Raw genomic sequence first — 23,617 nt, 5'->3', positions numbered from 1 at the left:
TGATATGTTCACGAAAGGATCGCATCATCGAAATATTAGTGTGTTTTTATAACACAAAATGTATTTCATCAAAGTAAAGCAAATAGAAATATGAGTTTAAATTGTTGGTATTTGGTGTTGTTTAAAAATCCATGTGTCAAGTCACAAATCAAGCATATGAGTTATCAAATCCTGCCTGAGCATCCACTGTTTCTACAAGAAAGTTATGCAGACGCAACAAGAAATCCACATGGCTATTTACTGATGGATCTTGAACAAGATACACCCGATGAATGCGATATCGTACAAATATTTTTCCCGACGATTTGAATCATTATGTTTACGTACCAACAAAACATGTTTAAATTATTGTGCATGTGAAAAGAATGACTTAGTCTGTCACGATGTCTCCTGCAGTGAAACACGCTGATCTGCTACGTGCTCTGCACAAAGCTAAACCAAGATTGCGTAAAGCTATTATTGCCAGTGCAGACGCTTCATTAATTCATAGTATTTGTGAATGTTGTTATAATGTCTTAAAAGGCAATGTTCCACTGACAAGTGCGCAGAAGTCAAGATTAAAACGTTACAAGAACCCGCTCCGCTATCTCATAGACAATACAAAATCATTGGATAAAAAGAAGAAACATTTAGCCGTACAACAAGGAGGATTTTTACCTGCATTACTTGCACCTATTGTAGGAAGTGTGTTATCCAGTATTTTGTTTAAACAATAAACATCATGGAACATAGCAAGAAGATGGTTTTAGTGCCACCAGAAATGCTTCAACGAATGCATGCATCATCATCCCGTGCGAGTGAAAATCGAGAATCTAATCTCGATTGTGAAGTGCAATCTATATTGAATACATCGTATCCAAGTGATGAAGAAAATGGAATCAGTACAATAGAATATTACAGAAATATCTTTATGTGATACGTAAACAAGAAGAACCAATACCACTTACAATTACATCAATGAAACCTGATGGTGACGTCCCGAATGTTGACGATAGCACGAAACAAGAAATTTTAGCCGCAATACCACAAATGTATCGTAAGAAAGCCGAACTACTATTCCGTCGTTTAAAACAAGATGACGCAATTACGTGGGATCATAAAGGAACAATGTACATCAACGACAATAAACTACATGGATCCAATATTGTAGATTTAATGTGCGATGTGATTCGACCGAGGAAACATTCTAATCCTCAAGGCTGGGAATTGTTTTGCAACTACCTTGCATCGTCAAACACACCTCAAGAATTGATTGGTAATCCACGAAGATTAAACTATATTGTCAAGCATAATAGTACAACAGCATCTGAAGGATCTGCACCACGAAAAACCGGCACCTGAATTATTTTTTTCCGAAGAAGAAGAAGAAGAAGAAGATGATGATGATGATGTTTTAGAAGTCCGACCAAAAGGAAAACGTATCATTCCACAATGGTCAACGTACAAACCACGAACAAAAAGTTGAAATCCATTTATTACAATCCAGCACACCCTGCATCGTTTTCTACTGCAAAGAAATTATGGCAAGCCACAGGAAAATCTATACCTCTAGCCAAAATAAAACTTTGGTTAAACAAACAACCTACCTACAAGTTACATCGTCCTGTACGTCGTCGTTTCCGTAGAGATTTTTATCTTGTCAGCAATATTAATGATCAATGGGAATGTGATTTAAATGATTTACAATCACTTCAAAACTATAATGACAATTACCGCTATATTCTTACAGTGATTGATGTGTTTAGTCGGTACGGGTGGGCTGTACCACTAAAATCAAAAAGTGCCGAGGATATAGTGAATGCATTTGAAATGATTTTCCAGGACAGGAAACCAATTGAAGGGTAAGGGGAAAAAACAAGGAATGTCCATGTATGAGCTTTTTCGGGTGCTTTGTCCTTTCTGTTGGTGACTCTTGGTACTATTTGACTGTATATGCCATGTACGCGTAGATGTAAAAATGTCCATGTTAAAAGGGCAGAAGATGTAACTACACCTATTCTTTTTTTACGTGGTTTCCAATATTAAAACGCCGTTTTCTCGAAAATACAATTTTGTGACATTCCTTCTTTTTTTCCCTTACCCTTCAATTGTGCTACGTAGTGATCAAGGAACTGAATTTACCAACAAGACAGTACAAAAGTTTCTCAGGAAACACAACGTGCAACATGTTACAACAAAGGAACCAGATATTAAAGGCAGCATCGCAGAAAGATTTAATCAGACATTGAAACATCGTATGTGGAAATACTTTACCAAATATCAAACATACAATTACATCAGAGTATTGCCTTTACTTGTAAAAGCATACAATGAAAGTCGGCATTCCAGTATTAAAATGGCACCTGCAAACGTTTCTCAGGACAATTTACTGGAGGTATGGCATAACTTATACGACAAAAAGCTACAACGTTCAAAACAGGATACGGATTTATCCGTTGGTGATACTGTTCGTATAAGTAAAACAAAACGTATCTTTGACAAGGGTTACCTCGAGAACTGGACTTGGGAAATATTTAGAGTAAAGGCTATTGTACCAAGAAACCCACCAGTGTATCGACTACAGGATTTAAATCATCAACTCATCGATGGTGTTTTCTACAGAGAAGAATTACAACCAGTGCCGCTCCCTTCGACGTTCCTCATCGATAAAATATTACGTACAAGAACAAAAGGTCGCAGAAAGAAGTATCTCGTCCAGTGGAAAGGATATCCTTCCTCTTTCAATTCGTGAATCCCTGCAACTTCATTGAAGAAGAATGGAACCTGATCAAGATTTTTACGTTACACTTCCCAGTAATAGTTCCATGGATTATTTTCCAGAAAATACATTGACTTCATATATTACGAAATTACAACGACGTGTAGAGTTTCGCCAGAAATGGGATGTGGCAATTGTAGAGATTCATTATCCACATTCTTTGCTGAACATTAACAGTGAAAACAATAAAATATATTACAAATCATCAAGTAGTAGTGATCAAGAACCGTGGAAGTTTGTAACGATCCCTGTACGCTATTATAACAATATACGAGATCTTTTTCATGCAATTAATATACATCATAAAGAAACCAATTTATTTATATCTCATGACGCAACTAATAATATATGCCTCTTAAGACATCCCAATAAGGAAATCCATACTTCTGTACAAATCTCACCAAGTGTTAGTTTAATGCTTGGATTTGAACCGAAAAGTGATTTAAAAGATATGGAAAAGGGACAATATACACCGGATGTACGATTAGGCTTACCATCACAAATGTACGTCTACTGTGACATTATTGAATCTGTCATTGTTGGAGATACAATGGTACAATTGCTACGAATTGTCAACATGGATTCTGTGAATCATACTTTTGGAAGTCATGCAGTACAAATCTTTAATCCTGCACATTATGTTCCGGTGGAAAAAATGAATTTTGAGCAAATACAAATCGATATAAGGGATAGCACAGGTCATCGTATGCCATTCACCTTTGGAACGGTGTGTACAAAACTACATTTCCGTCGTTGTCGTCATGACTGATCCGTACTTGCAATACTACCAGAAACAAGCGTTGTCCGGTATCGGCAACGTCTATGTGGGAAGTCCCTATCAAGCAGGAATGGCATTGGAAGTTTCCTTGGTGGTTTATTTCGTTCAGTGTTACCACTTGTGAAGCAAGGAGCTAAAACTGTGGGAAAAGAATTATTAAAATCAGGTGTCAATATGATTAATGATGTTGTGATCTCGAATCAACCGCTGGAAGAATCGTTTCATCAACGTATGCAAGAGGCAAAAACAAATTTACAAGAAAAAGCTAAAAATAAGTTGAAAACTATGCTGGGAAGTGGATATCATAAAACGAAAATGGGATGACTGCTCTCAGTTTGAGGTTGTCCTTCCAACGATCAACAACACCATCAATCCTACGAAGAGACGTAAATTATCACATAAGAAGAAGAAGAGATCATTGGCATCGTCACCAGATATTTTTGATTAATTCAACGATGGCTTTCTTACATCATCAATCCTGTGAATGTGTAAAAAGTGAATTGGACATTTTTTCAACGTTACCCACGCAAACCAGTGTTCTAGACAATCGTATTATTGGCTACAAACCAATTAGTTCAATAGCTGAAAATTCACCAATAGAATTTGTAGTGAGTGGTAGCAGTGATGAATATATTGATTTGCCACAAACCTTATTATACATCCAAGCACAAATTGTGAAACCAGATGGTTCCTCCTTCACCGAAACGGATAAAGCAATTGCACCTGTCAATGATTTTCTAAATGCTATGTTTAGTGAAGTACAAATCTACTTGAACAATAAACTGATTTCATTTCCGTCACATAATCATCCGTATCGTTCGTAACTGGAAAAACTGCTCAATTATAGTGATGGAGCTAAAAAATACACATTTACAAACAGCAATGTGGTTTCAAGATACGGCTGGTCATATGAACGCAACCACCAGGGAGAACAAAGGATTTCAACAACGCTATGAACTGACAAAACAAAGTATGAAATTCGATATGATTGGGCATCTTCATTGTGACATTTTTAATCAAGATAAATTTTTAATTCATGGAGTGGAATTACGTGTTAAACTTATTCCTGCAAAACCAAACTTTTGTCTTATGGCCAGTGAAAGTGGTGTCAATGCAAAAATCAATATTCTAGATGCATCGTTGCAGGTGAAAAAAGTCAGCATCAGCCCTAGTGTCAAATTGGCACACAATAAAATTTTACAATCTACACCGGCAAAGTATCCTCTGACAAGGGTTCAAATGAAATCATTTACCATCCCGAAGAATATGCAATCCAAAACTATTGATAACCTGTTTATGGGAACATTGCCAAATCGTATTATTCTAGGATTTATATCGAATGAAGCATCCAGTGGAACTATTACCAGCAATCCATTTGAATTTCAACATCTAAACATTAATTTCTTTACATTGTACGTGGATCGAAAAGCTGTACCTTCAAAACCATTGCAACCCAACTTTGAAGAAAATCTCTACATTTCATCGTACCACACATTGTTCTCAGGCTCTGGCATACATTTTACCAATACTGGAAATACAATTTCAAGAGTCTACTACAAAAATGGATATACACTGTTTGTATTTGACCTAACTCCCGATTTTTCTGCTGGAGATTGTCACTATTGGAATTTACAACGACATGGAGCCATCCGATTGGAAGTTCATTTCCAAGAGAAATTAGCAGCACCTGCAAACTGTATTGTGTATGGAGAGTTTTCCACACTCCTAGAGATCGACCACCAGCGCAACATTATCCTAGACTTTTAAATTACAAGGTACGTATACGTTATGTATCATTTCCATTCACGATGTTGAATACATTACAATTAGCTAGTACTTTAAACGGTAGTCCATTATTCAGAAATCATTTTACCGGGGTATTTGCAAGCGATGAGTTGCCCTCACGAATTTCTCTTCCTCTGGCAATCATTGTAAATACAGATCCATCCCCAAAACTGGGAATCCATTGGATTGCAATTTATATTGCAGTGTTGGAGAATATTTTAACAGCTAGGCCTTCCTCCTTATGTACCAGAACATGTTGCATTCCTAAAAATTCATTGTATGTACTCTAAATATAATAATAGCCAAATTCAAAGTCTTGGTTCATCCGTATGTGGCTATTATGCTTATTTTTATTTGTGCTGTAAAGCCCAAGCAAAATCTCTGCGTGAAATTCAATACTTGTTCACAACAGTACCCACGGTTAATGATCGTAGACTACTGCAATATACCTTCCAGGTAATTTTATCATATTTATCATTGTAAGTGTATTTGTTTTATCATCATCTATTTCTATACTTATAATCTTTTTCCTCGTTCTTTTTACAGAATTCACAATACGAAGCTTTGCAAACGGGTGCTATGCTGCAAAACATGGAAACAAATCATCGAAATCAAGAAGAGGAGGAGGTCTAATGAAGAAACCCAGCTCAATATACAAACATTGTTAATACCTTAGTGTAACAAGAAAGAAAAGGAAGAAACCAGAAAAATGAATAAAATACAATTTACACTTATCTATGTGTTTTATTGTTCATTCCATCAATATGATACATACAACGTTATCAGATTCTCCTAAAGAACTGTGCGATATAAGACGAGAACCCTGGGCAAAGTTTCCACCTAATTCCTAGAGAGCATTGACCAGGGACGTAGTCGCGCATCAAAATCAAACCATAGATCACGTTACCATACTACACCCGAAAGGTCCTACCAAATTGAAAGGGGATACCCGTCCATACCTTATAACCTTATCAAATAGGATAAATTGAGTCAATAAACGAACACGTGGTTGTACTAAAAAATTTTGGCAATAGGACCACCGAAACATATTGAGGTCCTGTACTATGCTTAAATTGGACAATTTCAGTGGACCCCTTGCCAAATTTTAAGAAAGGTGCAACAATATACCCGGGTCTTATGATAGGATATAGATCCCTGTAATCATATAAGGTAATAAGATCTCATCAAAGGGGATAAAATGGATCAAAAAACAAACACGTGGTACAACGTATTGCTTACGTTTATATTTTGGCATTTTTTTTTACCCCTAAAAGGGAACGAGATGATCCACCCAAATTTATAGTGATATATATTAGGGTCGAATACTATGATACAAAATGTTTAAATTTGGCAACTTCTACAATTTAAGGGGTGGGCCAAGGTGTCCTTCCCGGGGTGCATCAATATACTCATGTCTTAGGAAAGGGAATGGACACTTATACGTTACCATATAACCAGAACCTCATCACAGGGGGATAAATTGGGCCAAAAACCAAACACGTGGTAGTACTAAAATTTGGCAATTTTGTACCCCTAAAAGGGAACGAGGTGAACAACCCAAATTTATAGTGATCTATATTAGGGTCCTATACTATAATACCAAATATATAAAATGGGCAATTTCCAAAATTAAAGGGGTGGGCCAAGGTCCCCCTCCCAAAAATTTAAAGGGGTGCACAAATGTACCTATGTCTTATGATAGGTAATGGACCCCTATACATGACCATATAACTATATAAGGTAATAGGACCTCATCCAAGCAGATAAATTAGGTCGAAAACCAAACACGTGGTACAACGTATTGTTTACGTTTATATTATTGACAATTTTGTACCCCTAAAAGGGAATGAGGTGGACCACCCAAATTTATCATAATACATATTGGGGTCCTGTACTATAATACCCAATGTTTAAATTGATCAATTTCCAAAATTTAAGGGGTAGGCCAAGGTACCCCTCCCAAATTTTTCAAGGGGTGCACAAATGTACCCATGTCTTATGAAAGGGAATGAACCCCTGTATACGCCCATATAACCATATAGGGTAATAACACCTCATCAAAGGGGATAAATTAGGTCAAAAACCCCCAAAATTTGAATTTTTGGCAATTTTTTACCCATGAAAGGGAACGACATAGACTCTCAATACTAATAGAGGTACATACTGTGGTCCTAGACTACCACACCCAATTTTTAGATTTGGCAATTTCTAAAATTTAAGGGGGGTGGTCCTATGTACTCCTGCCAAAATTTAGGGGATGGGCCATGGTACCAATGCCAAATTTTAGAGGGGTTGGTCCTAGGTACCCCTAGGTCATTGATCCCGGGCCAAGGTCATTGACCTTTGACCTATGACGTCACAAAGGTCGGGGTCAAAGTCCAAAGTTAGGCAGAGTATCCCCAGTACTACTGTGTTGATGCATAGTCGCTAGTATTTGCTTTCTTGTTGCTCGGTCAGTATTATAACACTGACTACTCTCTCTCCACACAAGGCGCGTTACCAAGTACATGTGTTAATATGTCTTGTGTGATCGTCTGAGCGTGGGCGGAAGAGAAATACACTCTCAGTTTACATCAAAAAATGTAAAATTGCACTTTATATTTGCTTCTGTGGATTAAATGTACGGCATTACATTTCATCAAGGGCGCCGATTTCTCTTTAAATTTGGGGAGAGGCATTCAGATGAAGAAGGCATATATGAGGATTTTAAGACAAATTGCACTCAAATTATGCCAAATAGTGTATATTCATAAATAAAATGCGGGGGCCCACACGAGTTTTAGCGGGGCCCAGGTCACCCTTGCATTTCACTAGTTCTTAAATAACATTACACTTCTCTTACTTTCCTCCAAAGCACTGTTTTTGTACAAGAAATCCGTACGTTTTCTCGAGAACATTGCCTGAACTTTCGGGAGAGTCCCGACGAGTATCTTGAGTTTTAATCTAAGAGGTAATACATGTTTCGTGTATTAAGTAACTGTTAGAAATAACTTTGAAGGATCACAGACAGAAACTCCCTATAAGAATCACAGTTTTGTGTTCGGAACTTCTTGAACTATTTCAAGCGATGTCTAAAATGAAGAACGGAACAGTGGCGTAACTTCCAATTAATCAAAAATATCATATAGTGATTCTGTATTGTTATAAAGTAAATTACGATCCAGGAATAAGGAGAGAGGACAAAGTTTAGGCTCGACGCCGAAACAATGGAAGATAAAAAGAACAGGCAATAAATGAAGCAGTAAAGGTAGCAATGCCAGAATAAAAACGAAGAACAGAAGAAAGGTGGCTTGATTACGAATATGCGGCCGTAGCAGAGAAGAACATGGCCGGACAAAAAAATGATAGAAAAAGAAACATAAACAAACAAACAGAACGATTTGATAAACTAATGAGAGAAGGAAGTATGATTTGAGAGGGAACAAGAAAGAGAAATTTCAAGGAATAAAACAATGAAGCAAGTAAAATGAAAGAAGAAAAGTTTATAAGGTAATAGCCAATATGATGAAGGGCTTTTAACCAAAGTGAAAAAACGAAAGAAGGAAAAGTAATATGTGAATAGAGGAAAGTCATTGAAAGATAGAGGTAGTAGAGATACACCCTCCATTCCAAAAGAAACCGAACGTTTTAAAAAAACAAAAAAGCAATGTACATTTTGGAACAAATCATTTTTATTAATCAATGTATTCCCCTTCTGCATCGATACACATATTTGCACGCTACAACAAGTTGTCAAACGACTTCTCCATGTCCTTTATTGGAATGGTCTTTAGGACGGCGGTCGTCGCCTTCTCAATGGCATCAATCGATGCGTGCCACTTTCCTTTCATCGCCAAATGCAGTTTCGGGAACACATAGAAATCGCACGGAGCGAGATCTGGCGAATAGGGTGGATGATGCAACCGAATAATGTGATTTTTGACCAAAAATTCAGTTACAAGTCGCGAACGATGTGATGGTGCATTATCGTCCAAAAGAGTCCAACTGCCGATTTCGCGATATTCGGGCCGAATACGACGAATTCTTGCCAGCAAACGCTTCATGACGCCCAAGTAAAACTCTCCAGTGACTGTCTGGCCGGGCTGAACAAATTCTTTGTGGATAATTCCTTTTGAATCGTAAAAACAAATCAGCATCACCTTAACTTTTGACTTCACCAAGCGACTTTTTTTGGGTGTTCCTTCATCCGGCGCTCTCCATTCAGCACTTTGCCGCTTTGTTTCGGGCTCATATTCAAAACACCACGTCTCGTCACCAGTTACAATCGATTTCAAGAAGTTTCAATCCTGCCGAGCACTTTTAACAATGTCTTTGCAATGCGCAATTCGATCAACTTTTTCGTCTTCGGTGAGTTTGTGTGGTACAAACCGCGAATTAACCTTCTTAAGGCCCAAAACTTCGGTCAAAATGCGGTATGCGGTTGTTTGAGGAATGCCTAATTCCATTTCAATAACTTTCACCGACGATTTTTTGTTATGTTTGATGAATTCACTCACTTTTTCGATGTTTTCTTCCGATAATCAGGTTCTGGGACGGCCTGATCTTTCGTCATCATCCAGAGTCTCTCTACCGATTTGAATCGCCTGAACCACTCGTAAACTTGCGTACGGAATAGACACTCATCACCATATGCATTTTGTAGCATTTGGTGCGTTTCACTAAAAGTTTTACCCAGTTTAACACAAAACTCAATTGCAGCTCGTTGTTTGAAACTCATTTTCCGACCGATGTACACAACACACTGACAGTTGAAACGCAATAACTTTGTTGCCGTGCATCCAAATGTCATGACATTTATACCAGTTGTCAATGAGGGACTACGCCATCTACCGGTAAAATATTACAACAGATGGCACTAGTGGTACTATTTGTTTTCAAAAGTTCGGTTTCTTTTGGAATGGAGGGTGTAGACACTGGAGATAGAAGCAGATACCGAAATATCCCACGAAGAAACGCAAAAATTAATTTTAGATAAATATTAAAGCATCTACACTTCAGGAAGTGGAGCATCACATTCAAAGAGCAAAAAGGAACATAGCACCTGGGAACGATAACATACAAGCAGAACTGATAAAGTATGGAGGGAAGGAACTAGCTACAGCAATTCTCACACTGATCAGGATAATATGGGAAATCAGAAGTATTGCCAGAAAGTTGGAAAGTGGAAATCAATCAACCTGTTTACAGATAAGAAGACAAAATGAATTGTGACAACTTGCAAGGCAATCATCTTCTGCTCTGTGTATAAGACTCGTACCACTGTAATCAACGAAAAAGCTATGGTGGCAGCAGAAAAATAATTGGAGAACATCAATGTGACTTTCTCCCAACAAAAGCATCATAGATTGATTAACTGTTCGTCATTAGGCAAGTAATGGAAAGAACTTGCGACACGGAGTCAAGCTACATATGCTCTTTATTAATTTCGAACAGGCGTTTGATGGTGTGAACAGAACAAAGTTGTCGGAAGCAATGCGCGAAATAGGAATACGAGAAGAGTTCATCAGGTTTACAGAAATGATGATGAGACACCATAACAACAGTGAAGATTAATAATTGAAGTACTGGCACCTTTCAATTTAACAGAGATAGGAAACAGGGTAATAATGGATCGACAACACTTCATTATAGCTCTAGACAAAGTGATAAAAAAACACCAGAAAGGAAGAACATTCAACAACTTAATCTAAATATACAAGTATGCCGACGATGTACTGCCAATTAAAGGACAAAGGACAAACTAATAGAGATGCATAAATAAACAGAAAGAGAAGCACATAAGATTGGTTTCTTTGTAAATGAAAATAAAATAAAATAACATTTTTAAATAAGAGGGATTAACAAAATAGCCACACAACCTGGTAGTAGGAAATTAAGAGTGTGCAGATATACGTGAAAACAAATATCTAGAGAAATAATGGAATGCAAGAGCTGTATAAAAGAGATAATACAAGCAGAGAATAAGTCATATGTTGCAAACCTTCACATGCTTAAAAACAAGCCAATATTCAATAATTCAAGCTACAAAGATTTAAAAGAGTAATAAGGTCTATAATGACATGTGGATTTCGAAATATTGATTCTAACAATCATAGAAGAGAGTTGATTTTGAGTTTAATGTCCCTTCCAAAAGCGACGCTACATGAGAAGTTGACCTACTGATTAACGTGGAATTCAAACCACATGAACTCCCGCCAGGAATCGAATCCGGCTCTCCCACGCCAAGAGCGCATACGTTAACTTCTTAGCAACAAAGGAGCTCAACCACAGAAGAGAATACCTCAAGAAGCTTCGAAAAGAAAGTAGTGTTTAAGAAGTATGGAATATAGAATTATAGAAGATAGTGAGGAATATAGAATTAGAAACAAAGTGTACTCCGGGAGATTACGGGGAAGAAGGCATAGTAAAATATATGACAGCAGAGAGAGATACTGGAGCAAATTGGGTCTCCGAAATCTGAAGCAAAACGTCAAAATTAGTGTTGTGTACTACCAGACTCATAGTCTACGTGACCATCCATTAAAATGTAAACAGGTTAATTTACTTCACACACGATCATTTTTTACTGTACTAATTAAGTTCCTAAATGATTTGCTGACAAACTGTGAACTACATCACTAAGATTATCATTACTTTCATGTGTACTTGGTAGATAGGAGCGAGATAATAAATTTGCAATACAGCACACACACACACACACACACACACATATATATATATATATATATATATATATATATATATATATATATATATATATATATATATATATATATATGCTTACCCAATGGCAGTATATTTCGAACCTCCCTAAATGTTGGACACCTTGCTCATCTCGTTCAAAAATAAGGGTACCGAAAGCGTTGCGCACTATCTGAAATCTCTGCAGACACCCTTCTAAACCTCGTCTTCTGAAAGTCGATAAGACGATACGTTTCGGTATTAGCAAAAGCGGCAAAGTTTTCTAGTCTGTAGTTCTGGCGGTAGATTGTAGAAATCACTACATTTTTTGTAAGGTGTAGCACCGTAGTAATAATCTTTTTCCCCTGTGTGATGGCGCCATCGTAAAGTATCCTTTTAATCCTACGATGTGTTAATATCAATCAATGTATATAATGTTTGTTTGTTATAATGTTTTTTTCACCTATCTTCTTATTTGAAGAAAATAGTGGTCGATATTCGAGACTCATTTCAAAATATTGAAATGCCGTTCGATAAAAGAGGTTCCTTTAAGGAAAAATGCTCTTTTGTACCGAACATTATTGTAATTGAAAGCCTATTAGTTATTTAAATATTAATTTAACTGAGTTATTGGTTTCTTTTGCACTGAGTACCGCGTTTCGTACTGAATTTTAAGGCATCAACCTGTATATGATAGTTCATAGGTTCAAACCGTTAGTAAAATATTTAGATTTACCTTTCTAGTAATATTTCGTTACAGAGAATCTATCTAATCGAGTTCTTACGTCGTGCTGATCGCATTATTTCAGAGTTTTGACCCCGGACTATTCTCCTCTTCAAAGTATAGGCTAGTAAATACAGTAGAAGTTAAGCATAAAAAGATTTTTGACATTTTTTGTTGTTTCCTTAACTACAGCTCAGAACTTGACAATAGGCAAAATTAAGAATCCCAACAACGAAGGTTTCCCCAAAATCAGAGCCAAACCTGTCAAAAAATGAAACGATGCCAGTATTTGTTATCTGCCTTAAATGAAGCTGTTCAGCAGGTGAAGTCCGGTATGATATCCCAGAGGCAGGCATCGAAAACCTTCCAGGTTCCTCTAAGAACTTTAAATGATAAATTATCTGGGCGTCAGAAGACTGAGATTGCTCTTTGCCGAAAGCCGTTCCTGAGCTCACAAGAAAGAATAGTGTACCTCAGTCATGGATCTATGAGAAAACGGAAACTCGCTGGATGGCTGGATGCAGGCTACAGCATTTTTGAGTTAGCTCCAACAGTTTAGGTCGTGGCTAGAGACTGAGAAAATCACACTTCCTGTTATTCTCTTTCTTGATGAGCAGAGGAGTCATCCATCACTACAAGTCAATAAATATTGTTAAGATCATGGAATATTTTTGCATTGTCTTTTCCCCAATGCCGCTTATGTTCTTCAGACGTAGGTATATTTTCACCTTTGAAACAAGCATGGGAGAAAATTGGAATTTTCGTAGCATCGGTAACGAAGGTAAATTTTGCACCCGTGTTGAAGAAAGTTTGGGATGATGCCGCCGAACCAGAAACTGTGAAAAGCTCATTTCATAAGGGTGATTTTTATTCATTGAATTCTGCTGCTGTGGATTATATCAAGTGTGTTGCGATATTCTGAAGACCCCAGTGGAAAATCCACAGCAAGAGAGTGATCAGAGTACCACTTCATCTTCTCAAAAACTGTTCCCTAGTTCTCATCAGAAACTGAAGTTCGTGCTTGATGATCTTTAAGAATTCCTGCCTCCTCGTGTTCTTAATATGTTCCGTGACAAACTAAGAAGTGTTGAAGAGGAAGAGAGTGATGGTGACCTAGTTATGTATGCTTATTTTAAAAGTATTGAAACTTGGTATAATGTGACACATGAAACTAAATTGGCTTGTTATACCCCACTACTGGCATTAACAGTTGTATTTGATTTGTTACTTATGACAGTTTATTTTATTGCATTTCATAATAGTTTGTTTAATTTACCAAAGTTAGAATTTCTTAAGTTATTTGTTATGTTATTCTTTATCTACACCATAATTACACATTGTTTAGAATATTAATTAATTAAAGATTTAATTGTCCGAAAAAGAAGAAGAAAGATTTAAGATTTTAATCGATATAAAAGAAAGAAAGAATTGTTAATGTTTTGAGTATAGAATTAAACCAATGTGAATTATTATACAATTTTTAAGCAGAGGAAATTTAGAAGGAAACTTAATATAACAGAGCCGACAGATTACTAAACATAACACTATCACGTAAAAAAGTTATTTTACTTTATTTATTATACATTTGATAATTGTGATTATAGGCCTAACTGAAATCAAAATGTTGCACTAGAAATCTCTTTCTAGGGGCTTAGGTCCTTCTTTATTACCTATGCCACCAAAAGTAAATAAATATGTAGAAATAGTAATCAATATATATTTAAAACTTTAAGTCAAAATTCCTGTGTTTTCGGCTTCTGTTTCTGCATAAATCCAATATGTTTAGAATGCTGCATATTATCTTCTTGTAACAGTTAAAATGTATCATACATACATGTCGTCCTATTAACCATAATCGATATTGAGGATGTTATAAATAATTTAGTTATGGATGAGATATCTTATTCAACTGCAGATAAGCATATTTCAGAACTTACTGATACTGAACGTTATTCTTTTATATTCGAATCTTGACATGTGAAGTTGGGCAAGGTTGTATTAGTTAAATGCATATTATGAGATATGAAGAATATATGCAATAATTAAATAAGAATAGCAATTGTTATATTAAATGAGTGAATAATATGTATAAAATGAAGTTTTAACCTTGTAACAAGATGTAGAAATTGATGATAATTGAAGATACTAAGTACCTGTTTGTTATGTTGCGAAATGTTAAGATGATATCTCTAATCTAATTATGTTGTCTACTATCATGAAACTACATAGATATCAATAATTTCGTCGCCCCGATATGTATCTAATTGACTAACTGTACAAGTAGAGAACTCCTTATTAGTAACTCCTATGTGCAACAGATGTGTAAACTGCTTTAAAATATATTATTTGGATGCGATTAGTCAAGATTCTAAGAATTTCATATGCCGAATAGGAATTTAATAACTTTGTGCAAACAATATTGTTGTAAATTTTCCAAGAAACTTTTGTAATACTACCGTAACATAAATCAGTAAAGCTATTGCAATTGCATTTGGTTTCTTTGAATATATATATATATATATATATATATATATATATATATATATCAATGTAAGAAATTAACGATGGCATCATCCACAGAAGTCAACTAGTCGCGGCGTTCATTGTCCCGCGCGATGTGATTATTTTACAGATGTGGTTACACTCAATATCCTGACACCGGAATCTTCTGAGAAGACTTTTCCACGTCAGAACTCTTGGTGGTGACCCAGGCAACATTAAATACATATATGTTTAAACCATAGTGCAAAGTGCATTTCAAAAAGCGTTTATTCCATACAGGATTGGAAGTCAAGGTGAAGTAAGAGCATGTCAGGCTGATCGAAACATAACTACAAGGGTTCAAGCTCAGAAGAAGAAAACGAAGTGCAAGACAGTGATAATCGTGAATACATATGGAATAATGAATGATTAGAAATGTACGCACCTTCACCCAAGAAAGATCTTCCAGGTGCAGTCATTTTGAAAAGTGGGGTAAAGCTTCGCATGCTGAAATTATTGCATCAAGATGAGATCGCTTCAGAATTAACATGCTCGCCTTCCTTAAGGAATAGTGATGATTCATTCAAAGAGTTTCTCAAACATACAGAAGACCTGGAGAAACCTCATCAATTTATACTGAAGGAAACGTATGCAATATCTTCCCAGGAATACCGGGAAGAACTGAAGAAGAAAGGCAGCAAAAAAAAATTAACATTAAGACATGCTCCTCTCTGTGCTGGAAAATGGCGATATGAAACAAACATTTTGAATCTTAGAACATTTTAATACATATTTCTCTTTGCATCTGCTATGTTAGTTTATATTTTAAAATATTGCAATGTGTTATAATGTTACTATATCTATATAACATTTAAAGTGAACTTGTTTAAAAATAAAATAATTTGATATTTATACCTCGCTGTTCACTATTATAAAACATCCTGTTCGATAGTTATAATCTCATTGATCGATATATAGCACAACCCGTTCGGTAAAAGAAGCAATACAACTTTGCTATTTAAATGTAACTCGAACTTCAAAATGGTTAATTATTTTCATAATGGGCTAGTTTCAACTAATAAATAACACCCTTAAAGTTTATCGCTCATATAGAGTTTGTTCCTCACTGACAGAAAATATTGATTAAATACTCATACAAATGCCCTTAAGTGTTCGATATATCGCCGTAACCCTACGCATTTTAAATTTTTCATACTTAAGAAATTACTATTTTGTTCTTTGCAATCTGCTAGAATATATTTTACCGAAATATTTTTCGTAATTGGTAACAGAAGTTTACGGCCTGTTTCTATTTCTACACTTAAACTATATATATATATATAATAATGGAATTTATTACATGCAAAGACAATAATTTACCAAGTAACTCTTTTTTTGTTTATGCATAAATTTGTGCATAAATTTGTTCTGTTTTAGTTGGACTACAAGAACTCTAAGCAATAGGTTGACCTTTTTGCACCAAATAACAGCTTAGTCCTTCTTTCGATGAATCATACTGTGCTATTATTTTCTTATTACTATTGAAAGTACCCAGTACAGTTATCTTACGTCTTAACACTTCTAAAGAATTTCATACATTCAGGTAACCACTGAAATTCTACATTCGATTTTGACAATTTTCTTAAAGATGCTGTTAACTTAGAATAGTTGGGAATAAACAGATTCAGATAATTTGGTACACCTAATATCCGTTGAACTTCCTTCTTATACTTCCTTCTGAACTTCCTAGGACAATGATTGATTTAACCATTTTCTCATTATGTTTGACTCCTTTTTTACAGTACGTACAACCCAAGAATTTTACTTTACATACTTTGTACTGTATTTCTGTAGATTAAATTTTATAATAAATGACCGATTATTCTCCTAATAATCTCTTTGCACATAATCTCATCACATTCTTGTACTTATGCTGCTGTCATTAGAATATCATCAAAATAATCTACCGCTCTGTTCATATCACAACATATTTTTTTATTTATTGGTTGAAACACTTCCGGAGCGATTGCTAACTCATAAGGTAACCTAAGAAACCTATATGAAGCAAAAGGAGTACTACATATACATAATTCACTTAAAACTTCGTCCAGTTCAATGTGGTAAAATTTATCCTTCCAACTCAGAACCTGAACACTGATCTATTATTTAATTTAGCATTAACTTCATTAATTGTACAGTCGCTACATTTCCTTTAATTCCTGCGGTTTAAGCATATTCTTAATGTTTTATTAGGCTTTTCCACTAAGTTATTGACTCAACCATCTGGATTATTTTCTTTACAAATTATTTTTTTCAAGTAATTCTGTTTGCTTGAATTGTATTGCTAACAGCATCCTATGTGGAAGTTTAACTATTGTACTCGCTCCTCCTGCTACATTAATAAATAACTTGCTCACATTTACCTATACCTTGAAATACATTTTTACTTTGTTCTATCAATACTTCTTTGCTACTTTTAGTTATGTTCTCATATTTACTCTGTGTATCAACTTGAATTTTGTATATCCTTCTAATACAAGCAAAAGCTTGTATGAACTGAGTTCATAATTAAGCACCACAAACCCAAGTAATTTACCTATACGGTTTATTCACATTTTCCTATTGGTTTAATTTTCGTACCACCATATGTTTCAAATATTAAGTTAGTAGGCCTAACCTTAAATGTTGCATTAAGTTCCCTTAACTCATGTAATGATAACACATTCACCTTAGCACTACTATCAAGTTTGAAATTAATCTGTTTTCCTTCAAAACTTAGTAGTTGAGTGCATTAATTGTCTTTAGTAATCCATGTAATTACTTCTTGTACTTTAACATAATATAAAGACAGAATCGTCTACTCCCATAAATGTACGATCTACATCTTTACTAACATGTTTAATTTCCTTAAATTTATATCCCACAGCATAGTTACCCATATCCTTGCACTACGCAAGAAACATGTGTGAAATCAGTATCCACACAAACACGTTCATTCTCGATTGTTTTTACCGCTTCAATGTGTTCTTTAGGGAAAACTTAATCTTAGGTTTGTCCTCTATACGTAAGGATTCTTGTTTTCGGATCGTACTTAGCTAATATACTCTACCTTACTTAATTCAAATTATAAAAGTTAAAAATATTTTAGACTACAAAAGAATGCAAATAAACTTATTTTGAGACTTCTCTAAAGCTAGAAAATAGTTTCATGTAACGTTGTCGCTAATGCTCTCGTCGTTGGTGCTAAGGCCAATGAGTTTGTTTTCCGGTTGGGACATTCCGTCGAAAAAGCGTAAAAGCTTTTTCATGCCAGTTATCTGTGTGAGATTTCCTTGAGTCTTCTTCATTCATACCAGGCAAACACGCGGGTTGTACTTTACATATTAGTCCTAGGCCGCTTTCCTCCTGCCTCATTCCTTTCTTCTCAATTCTCCTGATAGTGGGATCGCTCAGAGACGCCACCTCTCATATGTGACAGACTAACATTACCATCGATAGCAAAAACTAAGAGATCTAATTTCTAATACCAACCCAAATCAAAAGCTAGAAGAATATTTCAACTACAATTTCTCTCACCCGAAAAACACATCTTCCATTGTTCCTGTAGAAATTCCAAATGTATAAATGGAGAGGTCATCTTTCTTTAGTTCAAGGTATTGTAGAACTTTAGGGATCTTACGAAAATCAGATACAGGTAATATGTAAACCAGGACATCTCCCACGTGAGACTTAAGGAATGCTTTTGGTATAGTACACCGTATTATCCGTGTAATTTTTCTGACGTCTTGTAATTTCTTGTCCACTGTTAAAAATAACCTGTAACCAACTCCTAGAGTCAAGAAGAGAGTAAATGAAAATAATAAGCTATAAAAACTTAGATAATAAATAATCATTTACGTTACAATGATAGTAGACTATTTCTTGTTAGTAAATTAAATTAGTATTTAATCATTTACAGAGATATGTTGAAGTATTGTAGATTCTTTATAATCATTTATTTGTATTTATATGTACTCACAGAAACACTATCCTATATAAAGAGAGCGTTTCTTCTATAATTGCGATTTCAATACTTTCGAAATAAAACAAAATTTGAAAACCTTACATAAGCAAGAATGTAAAGAGAAAGATAAACATAGAATAGTACATAGATAGGTAGAGTCATAGAAACTAGTATACCAAATGAAAATAAAAGAACAAAGCAAAATCAGGGTATTCATTTCGAATATCGTGCGCTAAATATTACAAAATAAACGGTACATGTTGTCTCCAGTACACAAGAAAAACGGAAAACGAAAACAAGTACATCTTTATCATAAAACGTTGAGTATGCAGACGAATACCTATTCCAAAAATTGTGAAAACTTCACTTAACCCCTTATATCCTAAATTATTTTACGCATATATGTTAAATCACTATCTGATTGATATGTTTTGATATAATAGTAACGATTTTCAATGTTGGACCTTGTCAACACGGTCAAGATTCTAGGCAAGTAAACCGAAATATTTATATAGATTCATTTATTCATTGAGATACACTTATTTTCACTACCATTACTTCGTGTAATATTCATAAAAGCAATTTTTTCATTTGCAATATAAAAGCACATAACGAAGTGAACATTTTGAGATGGTTTGATTGAACTTTGTTTATAGAATATTTCATCTTCCTCTCTGTTGGACAAATGTTGGCCAGCGTACACCCAGGTTTTGCCTTTGAATACATTTAGAAGTAGATACGTCAGTTCTTCCACTTTGTATCTATTTCTTATGGAATCGTGTTTAGAGGAGATCGACCTCTCTTCTTAGCTGACTTTTCTACAGCAAACAGCAAAATAACTAGCCCCAAGAGTCTCAGTGTTAAATTTGACCGTGAGTTTTTTTAAAAAGATAATAACAGCATTGACATACGCCATTTCCAGCATCGAAAAAATATTCTACACTACCACTTTTTATTTTCGTCTTTGTCCTGTAAGAAGGGCTCTATATCTGTTTCATCAATTCCTCCCGTTGATGAATTGTGGTCTTCACTACTACAGGAACAGCTACCGCTTTTGTTGCCTCATAATTCTCGATGTTTCATGATGGCGTAGTCTCGTTCTCATAACAATTTCAGAGGAAATGAACTCATTAGTTTTCATTCTATGAAGTACTCTAATACTTGATCTGCTGTTTGATAATCTAAACCATCTTCCGTCTCTTTTTGGCTTGCAATTTCATAAGGAATTTCCGATTGAGATGCAGACTCCACAGGTGAAAGTGTTACTGGCCGTAGGATATACAATATATGCTCGAAGACTTAAATTGTTGTAAAGGAGATGCCTATCATCAAGATACTTATGCTCTATCAACGTGTGAGGTTTTTCACTACACTTCCACCCAAACCAAAATGTCTTTCGTGTTAATTGGCATATCTTGCTTTTCCTTAGTTAAGCTTCAAAATGGTAACTATAAGCACTCATATCGTTTCTCAATTCCTGAAGAGCCAGAAGAACATAAATTTATTCTTCTATTTATCCATCTGAACTGCTCTCCAAAGCTGTATATATTTCCCCATTAAGTATATCTTCTTACAGAATAACCAATATTTCTTCACCCGTTTAGAATTTACATGGATCTATTATTACAAAGAGCTAGAGAACAAATGTATCAGAATGTAAGGTGTTCTTCCACGTGCCTGATAATGAAAACATTTTCACCATAACAGCCTGACAATACTTTATAGTATTAGTACATTTTAGGTAAATAATATTGTATATTACGAATCTTAACCATATGAAGCATACAAAAGCAAATAAAAGTATCAGAAACTATAAACACAAAAATCACCAGAGAATATTACAGAAGAAGAATGCGAACAACCAACTGTTAGGAATGCAAATAACTCCAGCTGTAAAGGAGAAAACATACACAGCTGAGAAACAAATATGTGTGTACGCTGATGCATCTATCGGATGCTCTGTAAACTGTGACATATATATTCCATAAAATCCCCTCGGAAATGACAGCGACAAAGTAGAGATATAAGCGTTAATTCAGAGACGTACTTGTAGCTACCGTCAACTGTAAAGGTTTCATTTAATGACATAATTTGCGATACAAACCTCCAACAGTGTTAATGAAAGTTAATTGATTACACCAGCGGATAGAAAAGAAATATAGTAATTGGTTTTTCGCAAAGAACCACTTTAAACTCCAGTAGATCTCTGGAAGAGATGTCATTTTCTGCTCCGTCTGCCAAACATGTTTCATCTTATTTATGTCGGGACACCTGGTTAGCCACACCATCCGAGCAAAGTCTTCATTTATAAGGATGTCATTAACGAGGTTAGTTATACATGAACGGTATGATCATCAATGATAACGAATTCAGGAATTTGGGACCAACAGCGTCTCGAACTCATGCACATAGATCTCCAGAATGTTATCCTTGTGTCTCTGAGCTCTCAGACAGAACCAGCCTGAATATTGCGGCAGATTGTTTTGGGCATCGATTGAATATTGTTCCACACGAAGAAGCCATGACTACTATAGTGATACATTTCGTGATGTTCGTCGGTCAGTATCTTGAATTCAGCTATAACTAGATGAGCATACCTCGAGAATCGGTTTGTAGGCTAAATCTTCGCTCATCTACAACAGAACGTGTGTCACTGAATCCGAGTACAATCAAGATGATGATGATACCATAAGCTGCACTGCTCTGCCTTTACTTATACTCTTGGAGACAAGTCAGTTTAACATTGGAAAGCTCCTTACACGATTTCGTAAGTGTACAACAGATTAGAGTACCTCGCGGAACACTGGATCCGTTATCGATGGAGAATTATACTTGGATCCATTTGAATCGCCATCTAAATCCACTAGACTTGGAAAATTGGTTCAACGACAGAAAAGGAAATTTCTGGAGTGACAACTCAAACGAAAGACGCTATGCATGTATAATGTGAGATTACATCAAATTACAACTATAATAATAATAATAATAATAATAATAATAATAATAATAATAATAATAATAATAATGTCGGAATAATCTGTAAAGGTAATTAATCATTAAATAACTTAAAAGTTTCAACATAGAACACGAAAATGTGAGTTAATACAATATAAATTCTTTATAAATATTAAGTCTTCATAAAAGGTAAGTATTCCTTTGTTTCTTTTGTAGCAGAGTAATTGTTAGTGAAGACTTAAACGTTGATGTAGGTTTAGACTTAGATGTAGTGTAGGTTGCAGTGGTAGTATCGTAAGCATTATTTAACAGTTAACTTCTCTAATATGTAAAGTGGCCCAGCACAACTGTATTATTTTCTTATTTATTAACTTTTTAAACGAACATTTCACGTAGAAGGGCTTTTATAATTAAATAATATCATGTTTCTTAACACGTATTAGCTTCTTCGTAAAGTTAATTCTTATAAAATTATTTAAATTAATATTTCTTGAACAATCATAACTAATAAATGTTGTTCAAGCTTACTCTATTCTTATTTTATTATTTTATATTATTATTAATGAACACTAAATTATTTCTATCCTTGTTAATTCTATTCAATTACAGATGTTATGGGTACAACTGAACGTTCAGAGTGCTATATCACATTAGATCTAGGTGTATATTAGCCATTACTGGAGAAACTTAGTTTACAAGCCTTTTGATTAGTTGGGCTATTGTACTCGGTAGGGTATACTCTTTTTGATTTCAAAAATGCATGGAATGAAAATAAAAAAATAGTATAGACAAAATTATTTTATTACTTGAAAATACATAAAATGAAGTTTATTTTAATGAGTTTTAAAAATAACATCGTTCAAATGCTCATCGCCGTTTCCAATATACTGTTTCAGAAGTTTGCTATGATTCTGAAAGTGATATTCCATTAAATAACTTAATGTTGATTTTTCCGTGATAGCAGTCTTCATTTCATCGATAGTTCGAGGATGATGTGTGTACTTCTTTTTCTTCAGATAGTCCAACAGATATAAAAATGCGTGGTGTAATGGTGTTGGATCAGGCGATCTGAGGACCACCGGTATCACTTCGCAAAAATGCAAGATGATCAGGAAATATTTGTCTTATTAACTCCAGTGAACGACGTAAGGTGAGGTCCGTAGCACCATCTTGTCTGAACCAGACTTCTTGTAGGTTAATCCAATTTTGGTTGCAGAAGAGTTTCAAGCACGCGACAATATCGAGCAGAATACACTGTAACGATATAACCATCTTCTTCGAAGAAGTTGAGACTCCAAACAACACAAACGGAAACAGATCATTACATCATCACTCGCTGGTCATTGATGAAGATCCCAAGGGTTAACCGCAGTCCAACAGTGAATATTTTGTTTATTTACAGTAATGGACAAGAAAAAATGGCCCTCGTTACTACAGATTAAAACAGCTATA

At 35.1% G+C, this 23,617-nt stretch overlaps 1 protein-coding gene across 3 annotated transcripts in view; it reads right to left on the bottom strand.

The window, feature by feature from the left end:
* LOC145664529 (phospholipid-transporting ATPase ABCA3-like) overlaps window positions 1–23,617 on the bottom strand; it is a 705,558-nt gene that overhangs the window by 370,435 nt on the left and 311,506 nt on the right. For all 3 annotated transcript variants that reach the window (XM_081731273.1, XM_081731272.1, XM_081731271.1), the window contains exon 14: window positions 18,784–19,036. In XM_081731273.1, coding sequence (XP_081587399.1) covers window positions 18,784–19,036 — 253 coding nt within the window. The remainder of the gene's footprint in view (window positions 1–18,783; window positions 19,037–23,617) is intronic.

The sequence above is a fragment of the Thermobia domestica genome, chromosome 11 (assembly GCF_964235325.1).
Source record: "Thermobia domestica chromosome 11, izTheDome1.hap1.1, whole genome shotgun sequence".
NCBI lineage: Eukaryota > Metazoa > Arthropoda > Insecta > Zygentoma > Lepismatidae > Thermobia > Thermobia domestica.
This window is presented reverse-complemented; position numbering and strand designations above follow the sequence as displayed.